This window comes from Chrysoperla carnea, chromosome 5 (assembly GCF_905475395.1).
Source record: "Chrysoperla carnea chromosome 5, inChrCarn1.1, whole genome shotgun sequence".
Classification (NCBI taxonomy): Eukaryota; Metazoa; Arthropoda; class Insecta; order Neuroptera; family Chrysopidae; genus Chrysoperla; species Chrysoperla carnea.
This window is the reverse complement of record NC_058341.1, coordinates 5055194-5077321: the sequence shown is the minus strand read 5'-3', so window position 1 is coordinate 5077321 and position 22128 is coordinate 5055194. Positions and strand designations below refer to the sequence as shown.

General features: G+C 32.2%; 7 protein-coding genes across 7 annotated transcripts; 4 read left to right on the top strand and 3 right to left on the bottom strand.

Moving 5' to 3' along the window:
* The first annotated feature begins 992 nt into the window (after nt 1-992).
* LOC123300323 (spermine oxidase-like) lies at nt 993-2813 on the top strand. Its single transcript, XM_044882881.1, has 2 exons — nt 993-2176; nt 2534-2813. The coding sequence occupies exons 1-2, from the start codon at nt 993-995 to the stop codon at nt 2811-2813; spliced, it is 1464 nt and encodes a 487-aa protein (XP_044738816.1).
* A 5408-nt stretch (nt 2814-8221) lies between these two features.
* Nucleotides 8222-11048, top strand: LOC123300322. The gene is made up of 6 exons (XM_044882880.1): nt 8222-8414; nt 8831-8980; nt 9091-9251; nt 9445-9550; nt 10342-10497; nt 10558-11048. Exons 1-6 carry the CDS (start codon nt 8222-8224, stop codon nt 11046-11048), a joined length of 1257 nt encoding a protein of 418 aa, XP_044738815.1.
* Nucleotides 11049-11636: 588 nt separating this feature from the next.
* LOC123301631 (COX assembly mitochondrial protein homolog) lies at nt 11637-12524 on the bottom strand. Its single transcript, XM_044884464.1, has 2 exons — nt 12407-12524; nt 11637-12298 (listed from the first exon to the last, which is right to left on the bottom strand). The coding sequence occupies exons 1-2, from the start codon at nt 12486-12488 to the stop codon at nt 11982-11984; spliced, it is 399 nt and encodes a 132-aa protein (XP_044740399.1). The 5' UTR covers nt 12489-12524; the 3' UTR covers nt 11637-11981.
* A 929-nt stretch (nt 12525-13453) lies between these two features.
* Nucleotides 13454-15352, top strand: LOC123301594 (26S proteasome non-ATPase regulatory subunit 14). The gene is made up of 3 exons (XM_044884422.1): nt 13454-13558; nt 13694-13945; nt 14573-15352. The coding sequence occupies exons 2-3, from the start codon at nt 13708-13710 to the stop codon at nt 15268-15270; spliced, it is 936 nt and encodes a 311-aa protein (XP_044740357.1). The 5' UTR covers nt 13454-13558; nt 13694-13707; the 3' UTR covers nt 15271-15352.
* Nucleotides 15353-15470: 118 nt separating this feature from the next.
* LOC123301593 (glyceraldehyde-3-phosphate dehydrogenase-like) lies at nt 15471-17156 on the bottom strand. Its single transcript, XM_044884421.1, has 3 exons — nt 17040-17156; nt 16550-16673; nt 15471-16292 (listed from the first exon to the last, which is right to left on the bottom strand). The coding sequence occupies exons 1-3, from the start codon at nt 17115-17117 to the stop codon at nt 15490-15492; spliced, it is 1005 nt and encodes a 334-aa protein (XP_044740356.1). The 5' UTR covers nt 17118-17156; the 3' UTR covers nt 15471-15489.
* A 1447-nt stretch (nt 17157-18603) lies between these two features.
* Nucleotides 18604-19748, bottom strand: LOC123301622. Its single transcript, XM_044884453.1, has 2 exons — nt 19617-19748; nt 18604-19557 (listed from the first exon to the last, which is right to left on the bottom strand). Exons 1-2 carry the CDS (start codon nt 19623-19625, stop codon nt 19018-19020), a joined length of 549 nt encoding a protein of 182 aa, XP_044740388.1. The 5' UTR covers nt 19626-19748; the 3' UTR covers nt 18604-19017.
* A 280-nt stretch (nt 19749-20028) lies between these two features.
* Nucleotides 20029-21448, top strand: LOC123301592 (glyceraldehyde-3-phosphate dehydrogenase-like). The gene is made up of 3 exons (XM_044884420.1): nt 20029-20169; nt 20286-20409; nt 20576-21448. Exons 1-3 carry the CDS (start codon nt 20092-20094, stop codon nt 21376-21378), a joined length of 1005 nt encoding a protein of 334 aa, XP_044740355.1. The 5' UTR covers nt 20029-20091; the 3' UTR covers nt 21379-21448.
* The last annotated feature ends 680 nt before the right edge of the window (nt 21449-22128 follow it).

Sequence of the window (22128 nt, the reverse complement as noted above, 5' to 3'; positions counted from 1 at the left end):
AAATTGGAAGCAAAATAAATTTTTTGATTTTTTCGAATTTTTGCAAAGGGGTACCCCTTAAAAAAATCGTAAAAATTCGAAAAAAATTATTTGTCTCCTATTTGGATAAAAATATGTTTTTAAGCTAATTTGAACCCAGCGAAAACGATCCTGCCTGTTAAAATGCGATTAGATTTGTCGTTTTCAAGATATCCAAATTATAAAAATTGGAAGCCCAATATTCTGTAAACTAGTGGCCGGACGTTTAAATGAATACGATTTTCATAAATTTTGGGTCAAAATGACCTTAGAAACTGATTTTTATGAAAATTGGAAGCAAAATAAATTTTTTGATTTTTTCGAATTTTTGCAAAGGGGTACCCCTTAAAAAAATCGTAAAAATTCGAAAAAAATTATTTGTCTCCTATTTGGATAAAAATATGTTTTTAAGCTAATTTGAACCTAGCGAAAAAGATCCTGCCTGTTAAAATGCGATTAGATTTATCGTTTTCGAAATATCAGCCCCACGGTTCTGAAATTGAATATTATAAGAATTGGAGGCCAAATATTTTGCCAACTATTGGTCGGACGTTCAAATGTAAACGATTTTCGTTACTTTTGGGTCAAAATTAGAACAATTTTACTGAAATTAGGGACAAAAACACATATCCTTGGCAGTATATCAACCTACATATCGATTTTCAATTCTCTAAGTCAATTAAAGTCATAAAAATGTCGAAAAAAACGATTTTTCTTTTTAAAAATTTAATTCTGGATATTAAGTTTAATTGTACTATTATAGCAATAACCGTTATCATCAGAGTACCCTGCTGCTAACCATGTGTGTCTCATGCCGTAGACATTAAACACAACTGTATTTACTTAGATTGAATTTCAATGCCTTTATAACTAACTTAAGTAAGCATTTAAAGTTAAGTAACAACATCGTCCAACGTGGCTTACAAAATAACTATCATCATTTAATAAAATAAAAAGGCAAATGACTTTTAATTATGGAAAATTCGTTTAATTTCAGTAACGAAAATCGAAATCAAACACGTCGAACTGGTGTATTAATCATTGGTGCAGGTATTGCTGGTTTAGCTGCGGCAAAAACATTATTAGATAACGATTATCACGATTTTATAATACTCGAAGCACAATCAAAACCGGGTGGACGTATTCAATCGTTACATTTAACGGAATCAACGATTTTAGAAATTGGTGCACAATGGATTCACGGAACGAAAAATCCTTTATATACGCTCGGAAAAAAATATCATTTAATATCAGAGAAACGATCACAAGAAGGTGCAGGGATTTATTTACGAAATGATCGATATCAATACGATCCGAAATTAATTATGGAAGTTGATCAAGAAGTTATGCGAATTTTAACTGATTGTGAACAATTTTATCGTTCATCGATTCCATACCCGAAATCGGTGGGGGAATATCTTCAAGATAGATTCGAGGAATATTTATCTCGATGCGAGAATGATAATGAAGAAATACAGAAATTAAAACGACAGATTTTTAATTGGCATGTTCGATTTCAAGTTATCGATAATTCATGTCAATCGTTAAATGATTTATCAGCGAAATTATGGGGTAGTTATTCGCTATCCATCGAACAAGACCATATTAACGTCTGTAATGGTTACGAAAGTATCATCAAAGTTTTATGTAACATGTTACCAAAAAATGTGCTCCAATTAGGAACTTGTGTCACAGCAATTAAATGGAATTCGAATACGGTTTTTATCGATTGTAAAAATGGTCAAAAATACGAAGCAGATTTTGTTATATGTACAATACCATTGGGTTATTTAAAAAGGTATCATCAAAAATTATTTCAGCCACAATTGCCAAAAATTATGTGCGATGCAATCGATAAAATTGGTTTTTGGGCGATTAATAAAATCTTTTTAAAATTTGAACAAAAATGGTGGGGAAATGTTCAGGGATTTCAATTAACTTGGAATGATTTTGATGTACCGAAACGACAATGGTATCATGATATTTCTGGTTTTGATGAATTACCACGATGCGATTTGAATATTTTAATTGGATGGATTGGTGGTAAAGGTGCAAAAATTATCGAGGATATTCCAGAAGAGGAAGTTGGAATTTGTTGCGTGAAACTTTTAAAGAAATTTACTGGATTAAATGTGCCTAATCCGGAACGAGTTATTAGGTAAGAGACTAATTTATTTTTCCCGTCCATAATTAGGGTATGGTGTCAATCTAAAACTTCCTTTCTGCATTTATAAAGCGATAATTTCACAAGAAATAAACTCGAAAATTATTTTCTGGTGGATCGATTCATTGAAAACTTGCGTAAAATTAATGAAGACATTATATAACTGGGTGCCTAGACATTCAAGTATCTCCAAAGTTCTCCACAAGTCAGTTTCAGTTCTTTGAGTATCAATTAAGCCACCTGGGTTCAATTGATTAAACAGGAATCTGTTTTTGATTCTCTCGTAGCTACACCACTAATTTCCACAAATTCTCTGCTCAAAATTTATAATGAATATTTTTTTTAATACAGGAGTAAATGGCTATCAAATCCTTACATCTACGGAGCGTATTGTTATCATTCCGTGGATTGTGATGAAGCTCAAGTATCAGCGGAAACATTATCCAGACCAATTTTAAATGAAAATAATGTTGCCGTAATGACATTCGCCGGGGAAGCATGTCATAAAACAAATTTTAGTACAACACATGGCGCCTATGAATCCGGTCATAATCAAGCGAATATCGCTTTACAAAAAGTATTAAATAATAAAAATTGCTCAACAGGTTTAACTGCCGATAATATTTTATAAAAAAAAAAAAACTGTCTTCTTTAATTTTTATAATAATAGACTTTAAGGATTTTCATCTTCCTTTCATGGTTGAAAGTCAATAGGCCATATCAAGAACATATGTATTAAAGGACGTGGAACTAGAATAGAGCGGGTAGCAGGAAAAAAGGCACCTATCAGGGCGAAATATAATCCTTTGCCTTTCCAGTCAATTGAAAGCATAGAGATAATACATATAGAGAATGTGAGGGATCTGCTAGCCTGTAAGTGGATGCGATATGATGAACGAGAGAAAAAACGATTAAGACGCTTTCAACGATACCTCATTTGCGAAATTATGATTAGTAGTTTAAGAGTTATGAGGGAACAGCTAAACATATACATTCGCATGCATACATACATATACCTTTCAAAAACATAACCCTCGTCGTAGTCGAGGTAATAAAGATAAGTCTTGGATTTTCTACACATCGTCTAGAAATTTAATTGATTCATTACGTAAAGATATTGAAATTGGACAGGCTCTTTAAGAGTTAGTTTCAATATAACAACGAAAATTCTCAAATTTGATTTTTGGTTTCGAAAACTATAACCTAAAAACTGTTAAAAAAAACCTTTTTTTTTTAATCAGAAAAATCTTTTTGTCTGTCCGTCCAGCATACTTTTTAAAAACATTACTTCAAAAATTTATAGCAAAACTTGTACATATACTAGAAATGTTCAAAAAAAATTTAAAAACTTTGTGATGTAGAAAAAATAATTCTAAAAGAAACAATCCACATTAATTTGTGAATCTTTAAAATATATGAATTCCATTTAAATAATCTATTATAAAGTGTCTTTCAAAGTTTCAAACAATTTTAAAAATTTTAACTATATATAGTGCCAATTTGTTGGAAAACTAGAAAAAAATCCCATATATATATAGAAAATTTTGATACAATTTGTGTTTTTACAATTTTTTAAATGTTTGAGTCTGTATTCAGACTTAATCGTTCAGTTTTCCATCAAAAGACTCCTTAAAACCAATAGAAAATTGTACCTATATTTGTTTGGATTTGAGGTAGACGTGATTTGGCAAAGCTCGGCTTTGAATAAATTTAGATACATAGATTTAGAGTTTTCGATCATTAATACAATAATCTTTAGACCATAAGCAAAGCCGTCTATATTCTATTGGGGAATCTAACCGCTTTTAGTTCATGGGACTTCTATGCTAATCCTCTTCAAACCGCGAATTTTTTTTGGTACAATTTTTAATCCGAGGTTACCCTTTATTACATGCAATCTCTAAGTGACTGGCAGTAATTAAGAGGACCCCATGGATCGGCATGGATCCCTGAGCACTTGCCCACAATACCAAATGGAAAAGAGTTCCTGATAAACCAAATATCTCAAATTCAGACAATTTTAGGTCAATTCCTGTTAGTGACAAATTACCATAATCATTTAAAAAAAAAAACTTTGTTCATATGAATTCACTGTTGGATTAATAAAATTTAGATCCTACATATCATCCAAAAAGGGGGCCATCCATAAATTACGTCACACGTTAAGGGGGGGGGGTCAACGGAATGTGGCAATGGATGGGGAGAATCAGAAGCTTCTAATAGATTGGTCAATTCAATTGACCGCGTAAATTCAATTAGTAAATTGATTTCGAATTTTATTTAGTCAAAAAATTTGTGTGACGTAATTTATGGTTGGCCCCCTAATTTAGAACCTACATTTCTTCCAAGACAAGACAACTAAACAATCAATTTATTAATTAAAAATTGTGAATAAATTGTGATATTTTAATAAATATGTAAATTTAAGTTCCTTTTTTCAAATTTTTGTATGCTTTTTGTATACTTTTATATAACTATTCGTTCTGTCAAGTTTCGAGAAGAATTGAACTATTTCAAAGATTTAATTTGAAACATCCGAAGAGAGTTTGATCGTACTCAAAGAATACTAGCAGAATCCTATAACGCGTTGTCTCTCAATCTACGTCATCTGCCGAGACTGATTCTTTCGATGCTCGACAATGCGAATAAATATTAATTCAAATCCTTAAGTTCTTCGTAAAAGATACTTAAAATCGATAATAAAGTTTAAGAACTGAGATTTTCACTACACGGTTTGACAGGTTTATGTAACAAACTGCACCATAACCGCCCCGATAAAAAAATATTTGAAGGAAGAATAAGTCTTAAAAAATCTTAGAAACTCTGAATAACTCTGAATTTCTGAACGTTCTTGGACTGTCTAATTCAGACTGAATAATTGTCTGAATAACTCTGAATTAGACAGATCGAAAAACGTTTAGAAATTCTGAGTTCCTAACAGTTTTAAAGACTTATTATTTCATCAAATATTTTTTTCACCTGGGCGTATGGAATTTTCCATTACAAAATTGCCTGACCTGTGTGGTGAAGATTCCAAATCGTAGTTCCAAAACTATTTATAATGTTAAGAGTTTTAAATTTTAACTAACATTTATTACTGAAACAATTTTTAAAAGTATTTTGAATAAATTTTAAAATTATAGTTTTAAATAGTTTTAAAACTCTGATTAGGTCCAAATATGCGTCTTAAAAACTTTGTCTCATATGATGTTAAGTTTCGTACTAGACTTATTTTTCCTTTAAAAGTAATGAAAATTCTGATTTATAAAATAATTAAAAATTTGCAAACATTCGTAAATTTTTTTTTAGAGTTAATTTCGACTTACAGAGAGTAGATTTGTCGGACAAATAATCATTTTGCTTGCTGCACTTATAAGTCCAGAATAATAATTAACTTTGGCCAACTAAAAATGGCTGTAGTCTGAATAAATATGGAAAAACAAATAATTTTAAAATTTTCGATTTGCACATAAAATTTTACATACAAAAAAAAAAAAATGTTTAATGCACTCACAAATTTTATAAATAAAATTCTTAAAATTTTCTCTGCGTTTTATTATTTTATTTTTTATGTATTATTCCTATAGGTATACAGGGTTGTTCTATAAAGTGTTACCACTTAAATTAGAGAAACACGTTGTTCAAAAACATATTACCATACTTTTTACAAATAATGATAAATTATATTAAGTTTATGTTTTTTTCGACAACAATATATAGACCCATTTACCAAACAATTACAATACGAACAGGCAGTGTTATCAAGGATTCTAGGGCTTCCATTTAGGTAACCTTCATAATTTTTAACATATCGATGAATACCATCTTTTGATACAAAACACAAGTAACGATTCACGTAAAAATTTCTTAGCCATATCACTTAAAAATTATTGAAATTCTTGTAAAAAGGAATACGTGTATAAAAGGGAATACTTACAAAATCCCAAGAATAATAAGTATACGATTATACTGAACGTGAATATGGCAAATAATGGAATTCCCAAAAGTGAATAATTTAATTCAAACATTTTACTAAAATACTATTTTAACGAATCGGATAACGCATTTTTTATTCACAAAAAAAAACAAGATTATATTGTCCTGAAAATTTTGACATTTGCAAAAACATTCAGTTGCTAAAGGAAATTTTCTTAATAGGAAATCTGCAACTTTGGATCTCTTTAATTAGCAGGAATAACGTAATATTAAAATCAGAGATGAATCTTTAAACTCGTTTACTGTCCCAAACAGCTTGTTTATGAATTCAAAGAAAATAAAATCGAAACATGGCCTCCAGTTAAAAAATAAAATTAAAAAACAAATATAGGAACCATATATTTAGTTTCTCCTCTAATAATAATTAATATAATATAGTCCAGTCTGTATATCTCAATTTCATTGATTGAAAATACAAATAATCATTTGGGAGACCACACAAGGCAAAAACAATTTATAACAATTCATTTCGTATTTCTTTCCGATGGGAATTTGTTACAGCTCTTAGGCATGTATCCCTGAAATTATTTCTTTTATCCAAGTTCCCGGATGTCATTATCCAAACTTGGCTAAATAAGTTCCAAAGAAATGACTCTTTGAAAACATTGTCCTCAAAAAGTTTTGCCCTTATTATTTTTCACGTAAAACCAATTTTCAAGAAGCCCTTATTGACTTCACCCTTAAAATCTAAGATAGCCACAAACCTTTTAAGAGAGATTGCAAACTATAGTCTCGCCATCTACAAGTGAAACAATTTCGACTGTCCAACTCATGCTAAGCACTCGTTGTGCAAATATCACAGCTAAACGTTAATTATGTTGTTATTTCGCTAATATTTCGTAAATTAAATAATACAGATTACAGACTGGGCTAACAATAATACTCGTTTGTTTGGAATGTAAAATAAATTAAAGAACCTACCCATTATTACCAATTTCTTCAATTTATACTCTGAAAAAGAGTACCGTTATTTTGTTTCAATCGCATCGCGAGCGGTAATCAACAATCATATTAGTCAGAGACTGATAACCGAATGAAATATCCAACAATAGTATAGACACTCATCGGTATTGAATATGTAAAAACCGATCAACAATTAATATAAGCAGTTTTTTTTAACACAAATCGTGATGGATACAAAGTTTGGAGACAAGACCAATAACAAAAAAAATATAAAGAGTAAAAATTTAGTGATAGAATGACCTCGTTACTTTTTTTGTGCGCGCCTTTAACTTTTTAGTAATGCTTGTATAAACATGTCGGACACAGAACACTATACAAAACTTAAGGGGTAAACTCCAGTCGTACAACGGATCTAACACACAAATTTCTTTTATGAAGCTTTAGAGAAAAAGCAGCTGTCTTTCTATGCCTCCCCTTGGCGTCGACGTTGCCATACACCTCATAAAATACAGGTTTAATATCGTTATCTGATATCTGATAAATATTATAATCATGAAAGTTTGAATTGATGGATCGATTTTTGTTACTCTTTCACGCAAAAACTACCCAACGGATTTGGATGAAATTTGGCACAGAGATATAATATAGTCTGGAATGGCACATAGGCTACTTTTAATCCCGGTAAAATGTATGGTTCTCGTGGAATAGATGTGTTAAAATTTTTCATAGAGCAAAGTATCAACATGAATTTTTAGGCATAGGTAGTGGTAGTTTGAGGGTCAGAAAATGGCATAGACTAATTTTTATCCCAGAAAAATGTACGGTTTAGCTAGTCTATGGAATAGCATACATGAATTGTGTTTTATAAAAGATTTTTTTCATACTCAATACCGATAAATACCTGTTCAACAACCCAGTTAACATTAAAAACAGGTACTTTATAAAACGAATTTCTTACTTAAGTAATAATTTAAGTAGACTTAAAGTAACACTGACCTACACATTATTACAAATTTATATTTTTCTAGGTCTAGTTTATCATATTTCCCCATGTCCTAATATCTACTAAAATATGTGACCAATTTAATATATTTTTATCTATTGTTTTTTTTTTTTTTTCTTCAATAATTTAAATAAAAAATGCCTGTGTTAAATCGATTGTTATATTATTATAATAGAATTTTAATTGTTGTTTTATGTGTTTGTATTATTGTGAATGATTGTTCGCCAGTTTTACCAAATTTTGATATATGGAGTGATCATGAAAATGACCAACAATTATCGAGTAATTTAACAAAGTTAGTTAATAATTCGACGACACGAAAATCTAAAGGTCTGTTTTTTTTTCATATTCATATTTAAAGTACTCCATTTAAATCGTAAGATTGTTGACTAGAATAAGGAACAATTTTTTCTTCTGAATAGAATCTTCGGTTTGTTTTTGCCTGAACGTATTCAACTTCGTGTTCTATACATGTACTTGTTGTTTTACAAAATTGTCTAACTACACTCCTTCAAAGCTCGGGAGTGATTTCTTTAACCATTTCTCTTTACATTTCTAAACTACCATTAACATTCCGGTCGAACTTTTTCAATTTGTGTCCTGTCACTCTGTACATTTGATATCAAGAGTGAATAGCTGAATGTTAATATTTTCGAAAGCAGAAAGCTTATGTAGACACTGCTACTTATGATGCAAGCTCTGTTTTGCACCCAAGTTATTAAAAATTAATTTTTATAAAATTACAGTGTTAAATTTCTTTCCTGTTCCTGTGGACGATGAATGTATATCAAATGATCAGCGTCGACCGGGCGTATGTTTAAATCCATACGAATGTCGAATACAGAATGGATCTCCGCACGGTCAATGCGCTTTAGGTTTTGGCGTATGTTGTATATGTAAGTATTTATTTTAAAAAATATGTTCACACAAGCAACAATTCAAAGAAGTTATTTGGGGTCACAATCCCCCTGAATTGCATTTAAATAAATCAATTGCTTTTATTCAGTTACAGCTCAATGTGGTTTAGACGTTTACAATAATATAACATATATAGTAAGTCCAGATTTTCCAGCATTATCACGTGGTCCCATAAATTGTGTACATAAAATCAAAAAAATTGATCCAGAAATTAGTCAAATACGTTTTGATTTTATACATTTTAGTGTGGTAAGTCATGTAAAAAGACTAGGAAAATTTTTAAATTTACCTGTAAACAAATAAACAGTTTATTCATTTCTTCCGAGAAAAAAAAATCTGTGCGAAATAGGGAAAAAAATGATATCTTACTTTCTTAGTCTATTTAATATACATGAATGTAATACTTATTGCCTATAAAATGTGATATTTGTTTACTTTTTAGGGACAACCAAATCGACAAACTGGTGTTTGTGATTCAGAAATATTGACTATTTCTGGTGGAAATAATCGACCATTACGAATGTGCGGCTTGAATAGTGGACAACATGGTTTGTATTTTGAAGTTAAACTGAAATTGACCTTGAAAATTAATGAACACGGCAACATACTGTATACCTCGCGGTAAAGGCAATATACCGTAGCTACGTGGAATGTAAAAGGCTGTAATTTTTAATAAAAGATCTCAAGAAAATAATTTTAAAACAGGCTATACCGAGAAAAATGTTTCAAACAAAAAAGGGATTCTTATGTAGCTTGATCACAGAATTAATGTCCGATGGAAACCTAACTTTCTACCGAAACTGAATCTTCGGTATCTGTCTCTGTTAAAACCTAAACTATTTAGACATGTTAAAAATTTATTGTTTACTGAAAAACCTCAACAAATACGATTTTTACTTATAGTTTCGAGTTAGGAACACTAAACTTGTACTTGAAACATAGCTAAGAAGATTTTCCATTAAATATCCTTTCAAATCTTACCTTTCGATGAACAAGCGTAGAATTGTGCACACATAATTTTTGTATTATGAAGTTTGTTATGTTCCCGGGCAGTGTTTCGCCGAGCTTGGCTTGAACAGAAGACTCTTATATATTTCATTGTCCTGTTCAAGTAGTTGTTCATATTAGTTCGTTCGATTAGTTGCCACAGAAATTCTTGGCTGTGTAAGCCATCCGAGTACCTGATGGTTACTAAGCCTTAATCTTTTTGAAACTCGTAGATCTCTAAACATATAATAATCAATAAAATTAGGAACCAGAAATCTAGTTGCAAATAGTGAGCGCCAACTTAATCAATAATATATTTTTTCAAATTATTAAATCTATTTCAAATTTTCAGTTTACTTCGATGTGGAAAATTTAAACGAACCATTAACTTTACAAATGAATTTTTCGAAAACAAATATAGATCGATTTTGGGAGATAAAAGTGACACAAATCCCATTCGATAGACGTGCACCTCTAGGATGTTTACAATATAATACAGGAACTACAGGTAAGTGAACAGAAATGCAAATTTCTAATCGTAAAACGTCATCAAACTGAGTTTTTGTAGGTATTATACGAACCATGAACTTTGCGGATAATGGACGCCGTTTAGCCGATCAAGAGTACACAATATGTACACGACAAGAGGCTGGTATGTGTTCAATCGTTTACGAGCCATGCGACGAGAATTCATTTCGTATCGGACAAGGAATACAAAATCAAACAACAAATATATTCGATGACGAAGGCTCTGGAGGTGGTGGAATACCATTATTCTACGACGAAGCTAGAATGTGCTCGGATCGTATTGTATTACCATGTGATTCAGAGGAATTTCTATTGCCGGGTCATGTAGCACCAGGTTATTGTGATATCGCACACTGTGGAGCATCGTTATGTCCACCTGGAGAGAGTGCATGCCGTGTTGAATCGTCAACAACTCCGTTTAATATTGGAATTCAATTTGGACCTGGTGCAACGTCAACGGCACGCATGGAATCACCTGAAGATAATCTTGGAATGTGTTTAAAATATGAACAATTACCTTGTGCAGTTTAAACATACCTACAGTGAAAGTTTACTTTAAGAAAGACGTAATCCCTCCGTTCCCCCACCTAAGTCTAGGAAATAAAAAGTAAATTTGATGAACGATTGAACTGATTTTCATATAACTTACAGTTTTGTAAAATATACGTCGTATCCTTTTGGGGATGACGAATACTTAAGCCGAGGGTTTATAGAAAGAGATTTAAAAATATTTGAGTTGAACTATCTCTTAACACAAAGTGCCAAAATATGAACATTTTAATACAAATTTAATTATTTATTTATTTAATTTAATTTAATATTAATTACTATGTACAGTAATTTATAAAATAAACAAATTAAATTATAACAATTACAATAATATCAACCTAAATAACATTATTTCAAAAAAAACTACGTGGGAAAAATAAAATGTCACAATCTAGATCATCATATTTACGGCAAAAAGTCCAAAAATAGATAGTTTTTAAATATTTAAAGTTCGGTTTTAAATCAGGAGTGCCAAAAAACCGAATTTTTCATCAATTTATTGCAAACTAGTCCAATCAATCTGTTTTGGTCTGAAATCCAAGGACGTCGCTTAGAATACCTTTTTATTTGTAATTTATCGATTTTTTACGAGAGGAATAAACATTGACGTTCGTTTTCGTTCGATTTTTTGATAATATCAAAAACTACGAAAATATGAAGGATTTAAAATGTATAAATAGAGAAGAAAATAGCACGTTGTGACGTCATAACTTGCTACTGCCATACTATTACATATTAAAAGTTACTTTGCAAGAAAAAGATAGAAAAAGTTATTTAATTACTAATATTTTCTCGCGCATTTTCAAATTTTAACGAAATATATTTTGAAATCGCTATCAGGACAGCTACCGTATTCTATCCGTTCATTGGACTAGCAGAAAATAAAAAATAGGAAAATGTACTTCGATCTTCGACTTACATAGATGATTGGATTTTTGTGACACGCCGTTTAATCGGTATTCCTGTACGTCGAAATTCACTACGTAATGATAAATACTCTTCGGTACATTCCTTTTTGAATCCTTCATCCTTATACCAATTCGCTAGACAATCCTTTAACGCTGAATTTTGTGCACGACATTTCACAACCATTAAAATACTCGAACTTTTGCAACATTCCGTGAAAGCTTTAACTTCATCAACACATTTAGTTTCTTTAGCACGATCTCGCATTAATTTCGGTATCATTACCTCAACTTCAACTTTACGTAATGTACGATCGTTTGGATCACCTGAAAATTCGGCAAAAAAAATTTTTAGGTTAGAAAATTTTTTTGGTCATTTTTGTTTTTGGAAATTTATGAATGAATTTAATTATGAATTTTTACGGCAAACTTTACCAAGTCCATGTGGTCCCCCGCCAGATTGTTTGGGTAAAACTGTAAATGTTGATTCGTCTTGTTTATCATAGATGGACGCCATATTTCTTTTAATGCCAACAACACCTTTTTACCTCCGTACACAAGCTACAACGATGAATCAGTAAATGTGAAATTGAATTTTTTTGCTTCACAGTTGCAAAAAAATATTGTTAACCAAATACTTCAGTCTAATAGTAGGTTAGGTTAGGTTAGAGTGGCTGTCCTGGGGTGAGACACACTTAGACCATAGGGTCTGTTGTGATACCGTAAATGGGTTGGTCCATCCCCGGCCACTACTCCATGAACCATTTGGAGCTGTTTAAGAACAGCAGGAGGACTTTGACGTCGACTGACTTTAGGTCGGAGAGGTCGTCAAAGAGAGGCTGGCTCAAGTAAGTCCATCTCCGCATGACAAGAGCTGGGCAGTGACAGAGAAGATGAGACATTGTCTCCTCCTCGTCATCACTGTGACAGCTCCTGCAGTAGTCGTGATACACTGCCAGGCTTAAGCGTTCAGCATGCTTGCCGCTCAGCCAGTGTCCTCAGTCTAATTTAAGGCATAAACGCTGCATCAAATAAGATATTTTTATTTTTAAATGTATTTTGTAATGTAAAGGCAATGTAAAAACCAAGTTTTCGATCTCGACAGACGCGACGATTCTCAAAAATAAAAATAAACTCAAAAATTTTGACATTATTTAAGTTTTTTTGTCGATTTTGATCCGAAAGGAAGGACTCGTTTTTGATCAAAGGTTATAGAATCATTTTCAAAGTAGGCAAATTTGCAACAAATTGAGGCTAGATAATCAGTTTTTAGAGGATCGATAAAGTTTTCTAGAATATCCATGAGACGGGCATTAACAGTTCTTCGTTTAACTTCATCTTTGTGAGGCATGTCATTTGTGGATGAGTAATTGTGTAACTTGAAAAATTTGGCAAAACTTTGAAAAGCTGTGTCTCCAAAACAATGGTCTTCTAAAAACTGTTCTGGCGATTGTATACGGAGGTTGTGTGGCGTTCACACATGATTTATAATAACGTGAATTGCAGAATTGAAGCTTGCACAGATTCAAGTTGTGACGGATAAAAATTAGTTTTATTTAAAATTTTCTTTTGTAAATTTAATAAAATGTAAGTCAAATTATTATTTAATATATTCACTTAACTGGAATAAAACTTGTTTTATATTACTGGCGTAAAATAGTGAAAATTTCGATAACCCAAAGTTTATGTATTATTGTTTTTTTTTTTTGTTCCCGGTTTTAGAATATAAAAAAAATATGGATCGGTTATTACGATTAGGGGGTGGAATGACTGGATTATCTCAAGCACCACCGCCATCCGATGCCCCAGTTGTGGATACAGCCGAACAAGTTTATATTTCATCGTTGGCTTTGTTAAAAATGTTAAAGCATGGAAGAGCTGGTGTTCCCATGGAAGTTATGGGTTTGATGTTGGGTGAATTCGTTGATGATTATACTGTACGAGTTATTGATGTGTTCGCTATGCCCCAAACAGGTTTGTTTTTTTACCGTTCTTTATGAGTAGTAATATGGTTAGTTTTCCATCTGATAAAGCTAAGTTGAGCTTTCGAGGCTTGCAATATTCGATGAATAATCTAGTTTAGATTCCAAAATTTGCAAACATTTTAATTTTTATCAGTACCTCGAAAAGATATCGATTAATCGATCGATCTTAGTTAATGCCTCAAAACTTTGTGTCTAATAGTCTAATTAACTGAATATTCGGGGTTTTTGGGCCCAGATTACTCTAAAAAAATATCGATAAAAGTAAAATTTCACTGGGAAACTGCTCTTTCATTTTTTTACCTAACCTTACTTTTGAAAATTTATAAATTTTTCAAACGCTTATATATCGAAAACGGCGAGGTTTGGTAAAAAAAGTTAAGGGTCCAAAAATCGTCCAAAATATACAGTTTTTTCAATAGTTCGAACGTAGGGACCTCTGCCCCACTTGGTGGGCGTAAATCGAAAAAACACAAGTTCACATAAATATGATTTTGTTGAGTATACTCAGACAATTTCTAAAAACATTTTCTACCGGCTTCCATAAAAATTTACTGGCACGGACTCGATTCCTAAAAATCCGAATCGAAACTTTAATAATAATTTTTTAAATTCTTAGGTACGGGTGTAAGTGTCGAAGCTGTAGATCCCGTATTCCAAGCAAAAATGTTAGATATGTTAAAACAAACTGGTCGACCTGAAATGGTTGTTGGATGGTACCATTCTCATCCTGGTTTCGGATGCTGGCTATCCGGTGTCGATATCAACACACAACAATCATTCGAAGCGCTATCAGAACGTGCTGTTGCCGTAGTCGTTGATCCAATTCAATCGGTGAAAGGTAAAGTTGTGATTGATGCATTCCGTTTAATAAATCCCAACATGATGGTTTTGGGTCAAGAACCACGTCAAACAACATCAAATTTGGGCCATTTACAAAAACCAAGTGTACAAGCCTTAATACACGGTTTAAATCGACATTATTATTCAATTAGTATCAATTATCGTAAAAATGAATTAGAGCAAAAAATGTTATTGAATTTACATAAAAAATCCTGGATGGATGGTCTTCAATTGGCTGATTACACCGAACATTGTAGTATAAATGAAGGCACTGTCTCAGATATGTTAGATTTAGCGAAAAATTATAATAAATCATTGGAGGAAGAGGAGAAAATGACACCAGAACAATTGGCTATCAAGAATGTTGGTAAACAAGATCCAAAACGACATTTAGAAGAGAAAGTTGATGTTTTGATGACTACAAATATTGTACAGTGTCTTGCAGCTATGTTAGACACTGTTGTTTTTAAGTGAAATCATTATTTACAAAAAATTATTTTTATTTATCATCCCTCTCATTAATTAACTCCGCCCCCTTATTTTTTTTTTTGTCTTACAAAATTTTGCACATGAATTTCAAATTTAATTTTTAAGATTTCAATTTTAATAAAAAAATTAATAAATATCTGAACTGAGTTAATTTTTTAAATATTAACCTTTTTTTTATTAAATTTTTCACAATAATTTAGTACATCAAAAACCATTTTTGGTTGACATATATTTGATTAAATCCACAACACGATTCGAATATCCAACTTCGTTGTCATACCATGAAATCAACTTAACGAATGTCTCGTTTAAAGCCATACCAGCACCTGCATCGAAGATGCAAGAATGTGTGTCTCCATTAAAGTCCGTGGATACAACTTGTTCCTCCGTATAACCCAATATCCCTTTCAAATGTCCGTTAGCAGCTTCCTTCATTTTCAATTTAATTTCGTCGTAACACGTTGGTTTACAAAGACGAACTGTTAAATCCACAACAGATACATCGGATGTGGGTACACGAAATGCCATACCCGTTATTTTACCTTTTAGATCAGGTATGACTTTAGCCACAGCTTTGGCAGCGCCTGTTGATGCTGGTATAATATTTTGTAAGGCGCCACGACCAAGACGCCAATCTTTTTTCGACAAACCATCCACAGTATTTTGTGAGGCTGTGATCGAATGCACTGTTGTCATTAAACCTTCAATTATTTTAAAGTTGTCGTGTAATACTTTAGCTAATGGAGCCAAACAATTTGTTGTACAACTTGCATTCGATACAATGTCCATGGATGATTCATATTTGTCATTGTTGACACCCATCACAAACATTGGAGCATCTTTTGATGGTGCTGTTATAACAACCTTTTTTGCACCACCCTTTAAATGTCCTGAAGCTTTTTCGATTGATTTAAATACACCAGTGGAGTCTACAACATAATCTACACAATTTTTACCCCAAGGTATTGCAGCTGGATCTTTTTCATTTGATATATTAACGGGCTTTCCTATAAAATATATTTTTATTAGAAACATGAAAATAGGCTACTACAGGCTGAAATAAAGTTCAGCACATAAAAACCCGGCACTACTTGACGTCACATTGCCTATAACCAGTGGACGATCAAGACGCTTGCAACGATACTTCCTTTATTAAATTATGATAAGTAGTTTGGATAAGGGAACAGAAGAACAAACATACATAGTTTCTACATACATCCTGTCAAACACATAGCCTTCGCCGTCGTCGGGGTAAAATACGTACCATTAATAACTAGAGTATTTTCTTTATTTTCCACTGATCCTTTGTAACGACCATGGGTCGAATCATATTTAAACATGTAGGCGATATAATCTGGTTTAATAAACGGATCATTGATATGCTTGACCTAAATTGGACAGAAAATAAATTTATCGAATAAGAAAACTTAAATTAATTTTTGACAACCAAATTGTTTTATCCAACAAAATTAAATTTGTATCTGTCGTAATGAAATTAGCCAGAAATCAATAAATTATTGATTTTATAAACTTGGGACGCCTTTTCTCCTCAGGATTTGAAGTGAAGTCACTTCATTTTCTTCATTCGAGTTTTTACAGGGAACAGCTACCCTTCCTGTTATCCCAATTAGAGCCGTTGTCTGATATCGTAGTACCATTTACACTATAGTTTCAGTTCTCCACCGTTTTAGATCACTACATCTTTTAGACTAATTTCCATAGGATTTCGCTTTAACTTGATGAAAATTACAAACCTCGATACCCTTTTCAAGGGCTGCCCTAGTCACCATTCGTCCGATTCGACCAAAACCATTTATACCAATTTTAGGCATATTTAAAATTAAAAATTTTTTTTGCTATATCCCGATTTTTATATAAAAAGAATCTACCCGTGACAGTCATTAAAAATTACCATAGAATTTCTACAAACTAGATACTTGTAAAAACATTTTTTAAAAATCAGGGTAAAACGGGATGAATCGATTTTGCGAAGTAATAAAGACCACAGATTATAGTTTTTAATTTAAAACAGATCTGCAACTCCCTGTAAGATTTTTACTATTTTGGTACTCTGAAGGTGCCTTTCTCCAGGTAGCTCTACACGTTATATTCGTGTAGGGCCATCTATTAGTTTTGATAATAATTTATCCATTTCAATGGTTGTTGAGGAAACAATATTTTTTATATTTTTAAAATAATAAACAATACGCCCTTCAACGTTGCTAATACGGCCCTGTGGCAAAGTGATATATCTAGGATATTTTGATTGCAGCTTCAACTTCTTATCAGTAAATTTTTTTTTGAAAAATTTTACATTTATTCAAAAATTCATAATAACACATTAACTGACTATACAATTATTAACATAATATATTTTTCAACATAAATCTAATCGGGCCATTCGTGAAGACATTTTAACAAAATTCATTTAGGCCAAAAATATTTATTTTTTATAATTTCTATGAAAATCCGTAGAAAAAAGTATGAAAGTTTAAAATTTTGTATTATTTTTAAAATACGAGTATGTCAAGGCTTCTTTTTTTTTGAAAATATCTTCATGTATGGACTATTTTTAAGGAAATTCTACGATCTTCGTAGCCTCTTGATTTGATTAATCAACTTTCGGAGATTATTACGTAACTAGCGTAGACTTTAAATTACAAAAAGAGCTTCAAATAGATAATTTGATAAATATAGTGTTCAATCGCACGATTTGGGTGACCCAAGCTGTTGTTAAATTAAACAAAATTTATTTGGAAAAAAGCCGAAAATCACGGAGATAATAGGTTAGGTTAGAGTGGCTGTCCTATGGTGGGACACACTTAGATCATAGGGTCCGTTGCGATATCGTAAATGGGTTGGCACATCCTCGGCCACTACTCCATGAACCATTTGGAGCTGTTTAAGAACAGGAGCAGGAGGGCTTTGACGTCGACTGACTTTAGGTCGGAGAGGTCGTCAAAGAGAGGCTGGCTCAGGTAAGTCCATCTCCTCATGACAAGAGCTGGGCAGTGACAGAGAAGATGAGACATTGTCTCCTCTTCGTCACCACTGTGACAGCTCCTGCAGTAGTCGTGATACACTGCCAGGCCTAAGCGTTCTGGGCCCTCAGCCGCTATTTATTCTTTAAGCATCTTGACTATCTTGAGGAGAATTGCATCAAAATTGATTCCAGTACCAACTTGGTAAAAATATAAAATGTAATGACTAGGCAAAACGGAGTTAGCACCTTGTTCAGACATACTGGGTGGGCCATCTTAATCTATACATCTCCCTCTTTGTAGTTAACCCATTAAAAAATAATTTAAACAAAAGGTGCAGAGTTTCTAAGACTTCTTAAAATATAATATAATGGCGAAATCTAGGGGCTACGAAAACCGAAGAACTGCGCTTTATACGAGTTTACAGCAACATTTCATCATTTATATATAAAAAAAAAAAAAACAAACATAAAATATATGAGAAAATTGGAAAATCTAAATTTCCATTAAAACTTAAACTAATGAGCTAATTGACTAAAAGAACCAAAAAAACTGGATTATTGCTCCCATATCGATTGGCCAATTCCACAATTCATACGATATCGTAATCAAATTTGAAGAATTCGACAAAATATGATTAAATATCGAAATTTTTTTGAGACTTCATTTAATTTTTACAATATTGAAATCGGAAAATAATTATTAACTAAAGGGGATTATAGAAACTGTAGAATTGCCGAATCGATTAATTTTAATCATTCATTTTTAATCGTTGTATTCGACTTGATACAAACTCCATTTCATGTGAGGGTTGAGACGCATTATCATTCTCAATCCGTACATTTTCCAATGATTTTGATTTTTTTAAGCCAATACGTTTCTTGTCAACGGATGTTGACGCTTTCTTTGATAAATCAATCGCCATATCGACAACGGTCTCAACAATAAATGGAGCAATTGTTATACCAGCGACAGGTGGAGCATCCGCATTCTCGCTACGTGTACGTGGTCGTTCTTCACGATAACCACCACCTGCAGTCACACTTAAACGATCCTCACGGTTTTTATTTCGTACCGTGTACGGTTTAACGCGATTATAATCACACGCTGGTTTTATACGGAATCCACAACTAACATTTGTCACATAACGTGAATTTTTTTGTATAATTCGTGAACATTTACTTATTTCTTGTAAATATTGTAATCGTGCATCTGTTACGGAGCCTAGCATGCCTAATTCGTGTAAAGCTGCGTCAATTGTGTCCATATATTGGCCATTGTTTTCTTCGTCCTAAAAAATTCATTACATTTCTGTCATAATTATTTCTAATTACTGCTGCAAAAAATTACTTTATTCATTTCCAAGCAATTCAAACTGGTTCGAAGTAGTTTAATTACATGTTTTCATTATTTTCCTTAAATTTTCTATTCCATTTCCTTCTTCTATTTGTTCGCTTTTGACATTTCGAAAACAAAAATATACTTTTGACAAATGATTAGTGTTTAGAAAATACTGTAGAGGACTATAGTAAAATAGCGGGAATTACAATTGTTTTCTTTTGTGAAGAAAGAAAATTTACAGAAAATACAAGAATCCTTTCGAAGTGGCACGTCCCATAAAAAGACTTCTATCCATCAGAAAATCAAAATCATAGAATTTTGTTGAAATATCGCAGAATTTTCTAAATTTTTTCTACAAAATAATATCTAGTTTGTAAAAATTCCATAGCAATAATTATTTTAAAATATATTTTGTTTGATAAATGTTTTTGGAAATAAGTAGAATCATATTTAAATTTGTAGCGTAAATTCATTTTGCTTGAAAATGGTAAAAATTGGTGTAAATGGTTTTGGTCGAATCGGACGATTAGTAACTAGAGCAGCACTTGAAAAAGGCGTAGAGGTTTGTATTTACCAGTATTTTTTACCTAAGAATTCAAAACTTTAATGAGAAATATTTATTTATGAAATTTGTAATTTCCAATATGATAAATTTGTCGTATTTATTGTCTAATTTAGGTCGTGCATATCAATGACCCGTTTATTACACCAGAGTATATGGCCTACATGTTTAAATATGATTCTACTCATGGCCGTTATAAAGGATGTGTAAATACTACAGGGGGTTGTTTATTTATTAATGGTACGTATATTTTTGGTATTTTTCCATTTTAATAAGTATACCTTGATTTTGTTGCGTAAGTCACAAATTCCAAAATTGGTACTCTTCATTTTCGCTTTATTATAGCTATATTTATCAATATTCCATCGTCAAATCTTCAATTAATCAAAATAAATGTTTTCTACAGGAAAATCCATTTACGTAACAAATGAAAAAGATCCGGCTGCAATACCATGGGGCAAAAGTGGTGCAGATTATGTCGTAGAATCGACTGGTGTCTTTTTAACAATCGAAAAAGCATCAGCACATTTACAATCTGGTGCAAAAAAAGTTATTATATCGGCACCATCACCGGACGCTCCAATGTTTGTGATGGGTGTTAACAATGAAAAATACGATCCAGCCATGGACATTGTATCGAATGCAAGTTGTACAACAAATTGTTTGGCTCCATTAGCTAAAGTATTACATGACAACTTTAAAATAATTGAAGCTCTGATGACAACAGTGCATTCAACCACGGCCACACAGAAAACTGTGGACGGTCCATCAAGTAAAGACTGGCGTGGAGGCCGCGGTGCCGCTCAAAACATTATACCAGCATCGACAGGTGCAGCAAAAGCTGTGGGTAAAGTCATACCTGATCTAAATGGTAAATTAACTGGTATGGCATTTCGGGTGCCCACCTGTAATGTATCTGTGGTGGATTTAACGGCCCGTATAGCAACACCCACAACATACGATCAAATTAAATTGAAAATGAAGGAAGCTGCTAACGGACATTTGAAAGGGATATTAGGCTATACAGAAGATCAAGTTGTATCCTCAGACTTTAACGGAGACACACATTCAAGCACCTTTGATGCAGGGGCTGGTTTATCGTTAAATGAAACTTTTGTTAAGTTGATTTCATGGTATGATAACGAAGTTGGATATTCGAATCGTGTTGTGGATTTAATCAAATATATGTCGACCAAAAACGGCTTTTAAAGTACCAAAGTTACTCGAAATAATAATACTTTTAGTATTACATTATTTTTTTAAATTTTTAGATTAAATAAACGCCATATAATTTTCCGATTTGTGTGTGCATTTATTTTTCCCAACATTTGTTTTCTATTTGATTGCATGATTTACTTTGAACCATAAATGATATGGCTAAACGCTATAAGAAAAAAAATTGACGAATTTTAAATTTCTAGTTTGTAAATGAGTATAAGCGGGTTTAAATTATTGATAACTTTGATTTGCAACCCGCAAACTGGTAGTAATTATTCGTACTAATAAAACCAGTAAATAGCCCCGTTTTCAGTAGTTCCAATTTAAACTACCAGTTTACTAATACCCTTTTCAGTAGTTCGAATTTAGACGACGAGATGGTAATATTCAAATTAAGTTTGACCTGTTTATCTATGTATCTGTGTGTTTGTCTGTAGCGGCTCCTAGACGGATAAACCGGCTTGATCGAGACTTCGAGAGCATTCTATAGCCAAGTTTCAAGAAAATCGGTTTAGTTTTGGAGAGAGTTTCAAGAAAAAAACCGCATTTATCGAAGGTTAACTTTTGTAAATTTCACTGGTTCGGAAAACGACCGAACATAGCAACATAATCCTACTTTATGAATGACCTTCAGACACACTTCATCGATTTGTTAGTAATGAAAGCTGGAATGGAATCGATTTGAATGCAGTTTTTTTTTCACTTGAAAGGAGATTTTGTAGCGATGTTTCTTGGACATGT

Coding starts and splice junctions, on each gene's coding strand:
- LOC123301631 (XM_044884464.1), bottom strand. CDS start 12,488: ATGGCGTCCATCTATGATAAACAAGACGAATCAACATTTACAGTTTTA. Junction 12,299..12,406: donor CGGGGGACCACATGGACTTG/GTAAAGTTTGCC, acceptor CCGAATTTTCAG/GTGATCCAAACGATCGTACA.
- LOC123300322 (XM_044882880.1), top strand. CDS start 8,222: ATGCCTGTGTTAAATCGATTGTTATATTATTATAATAGAATTTTAATT. Junction 9,252..9,444: donor ATTTTATACATTTTAGTGTG/GTAAGTCATGTA, acceptor TTTACTTTTTAG/GGACAACCAAATCGACAAAC. Junction 9,551..10,341: donor CTTGAATAGTGGACAACATG/GTTTGTATTTTG, acceptor TCAAATTTTCAG/TTTACTTCGATGTGGAAAAT.
- LOC123301593 (XM_044884421.1), bottom strand. CDS start 17,117: ATGCCTAAAATTGGTATAAATGGTTTTGGTCGAATCGGACGAATGGTG. Junction 16,674..17,039: donor CCCTTGAAAAGGGTATCGAG/GTTTGTAATTTT, acceptor TGTCCAATTTAG/GTCAAGCATATCAATGATCC. Junction 16,293..16,549: donor AAATACTCTAGTTATTAATG/GTACGTATTTTA, acceptor TATATTTTATAG/GAAAGCCCGTTAATATATCA.
- LOC123301592 (XM_044884420.1), top strand. CDS start 20,092: ATGGTAAAAATTGGTGTAAATGGTTTTGGTCGAATCGGACGATTAGTA. Junction 20,170..20,285: donor CACTTGAAAAAGGCGTAGAG/GTTTGTATTTAC, acceptor TGTCTAATTTAG/GTCGTGCATATCAATGACCC. Junction 20,410..20,575: donor GGGTTGTTTATTTATTAATG/GTACGTATATTT, acceptor TGTTTTCTACAG/GAAAATCCATTTACGTAACA.
- LOC123300323 (XM_044882881.1), top strand. CDS start 993: ATGGAAAATTCGTTTAATTTCAGTAACGAAAATCGAAATCAAACACGT. Junction 2,177..2,533: donor AATCCGGAACGAGTTATTAG/GTAAGAGACTAA, acceptor TTTTTAATACAG/GAGTAAATGGCTATCAAATC.
- LOC123301594 (XM_044884422.1), top strand. CDS start 13,708: ATGGATCGGTTATTACGATTAGGGGGTGGAATGACTGGATTATCTCAA. Junction 13,946..14,572: donor GTTCGCTATGCCCCAAACAG/GTTTGTTTTTTT, acceptor TTAAATTCTTAG/GTACGGGTGTAAGTGTCGAA.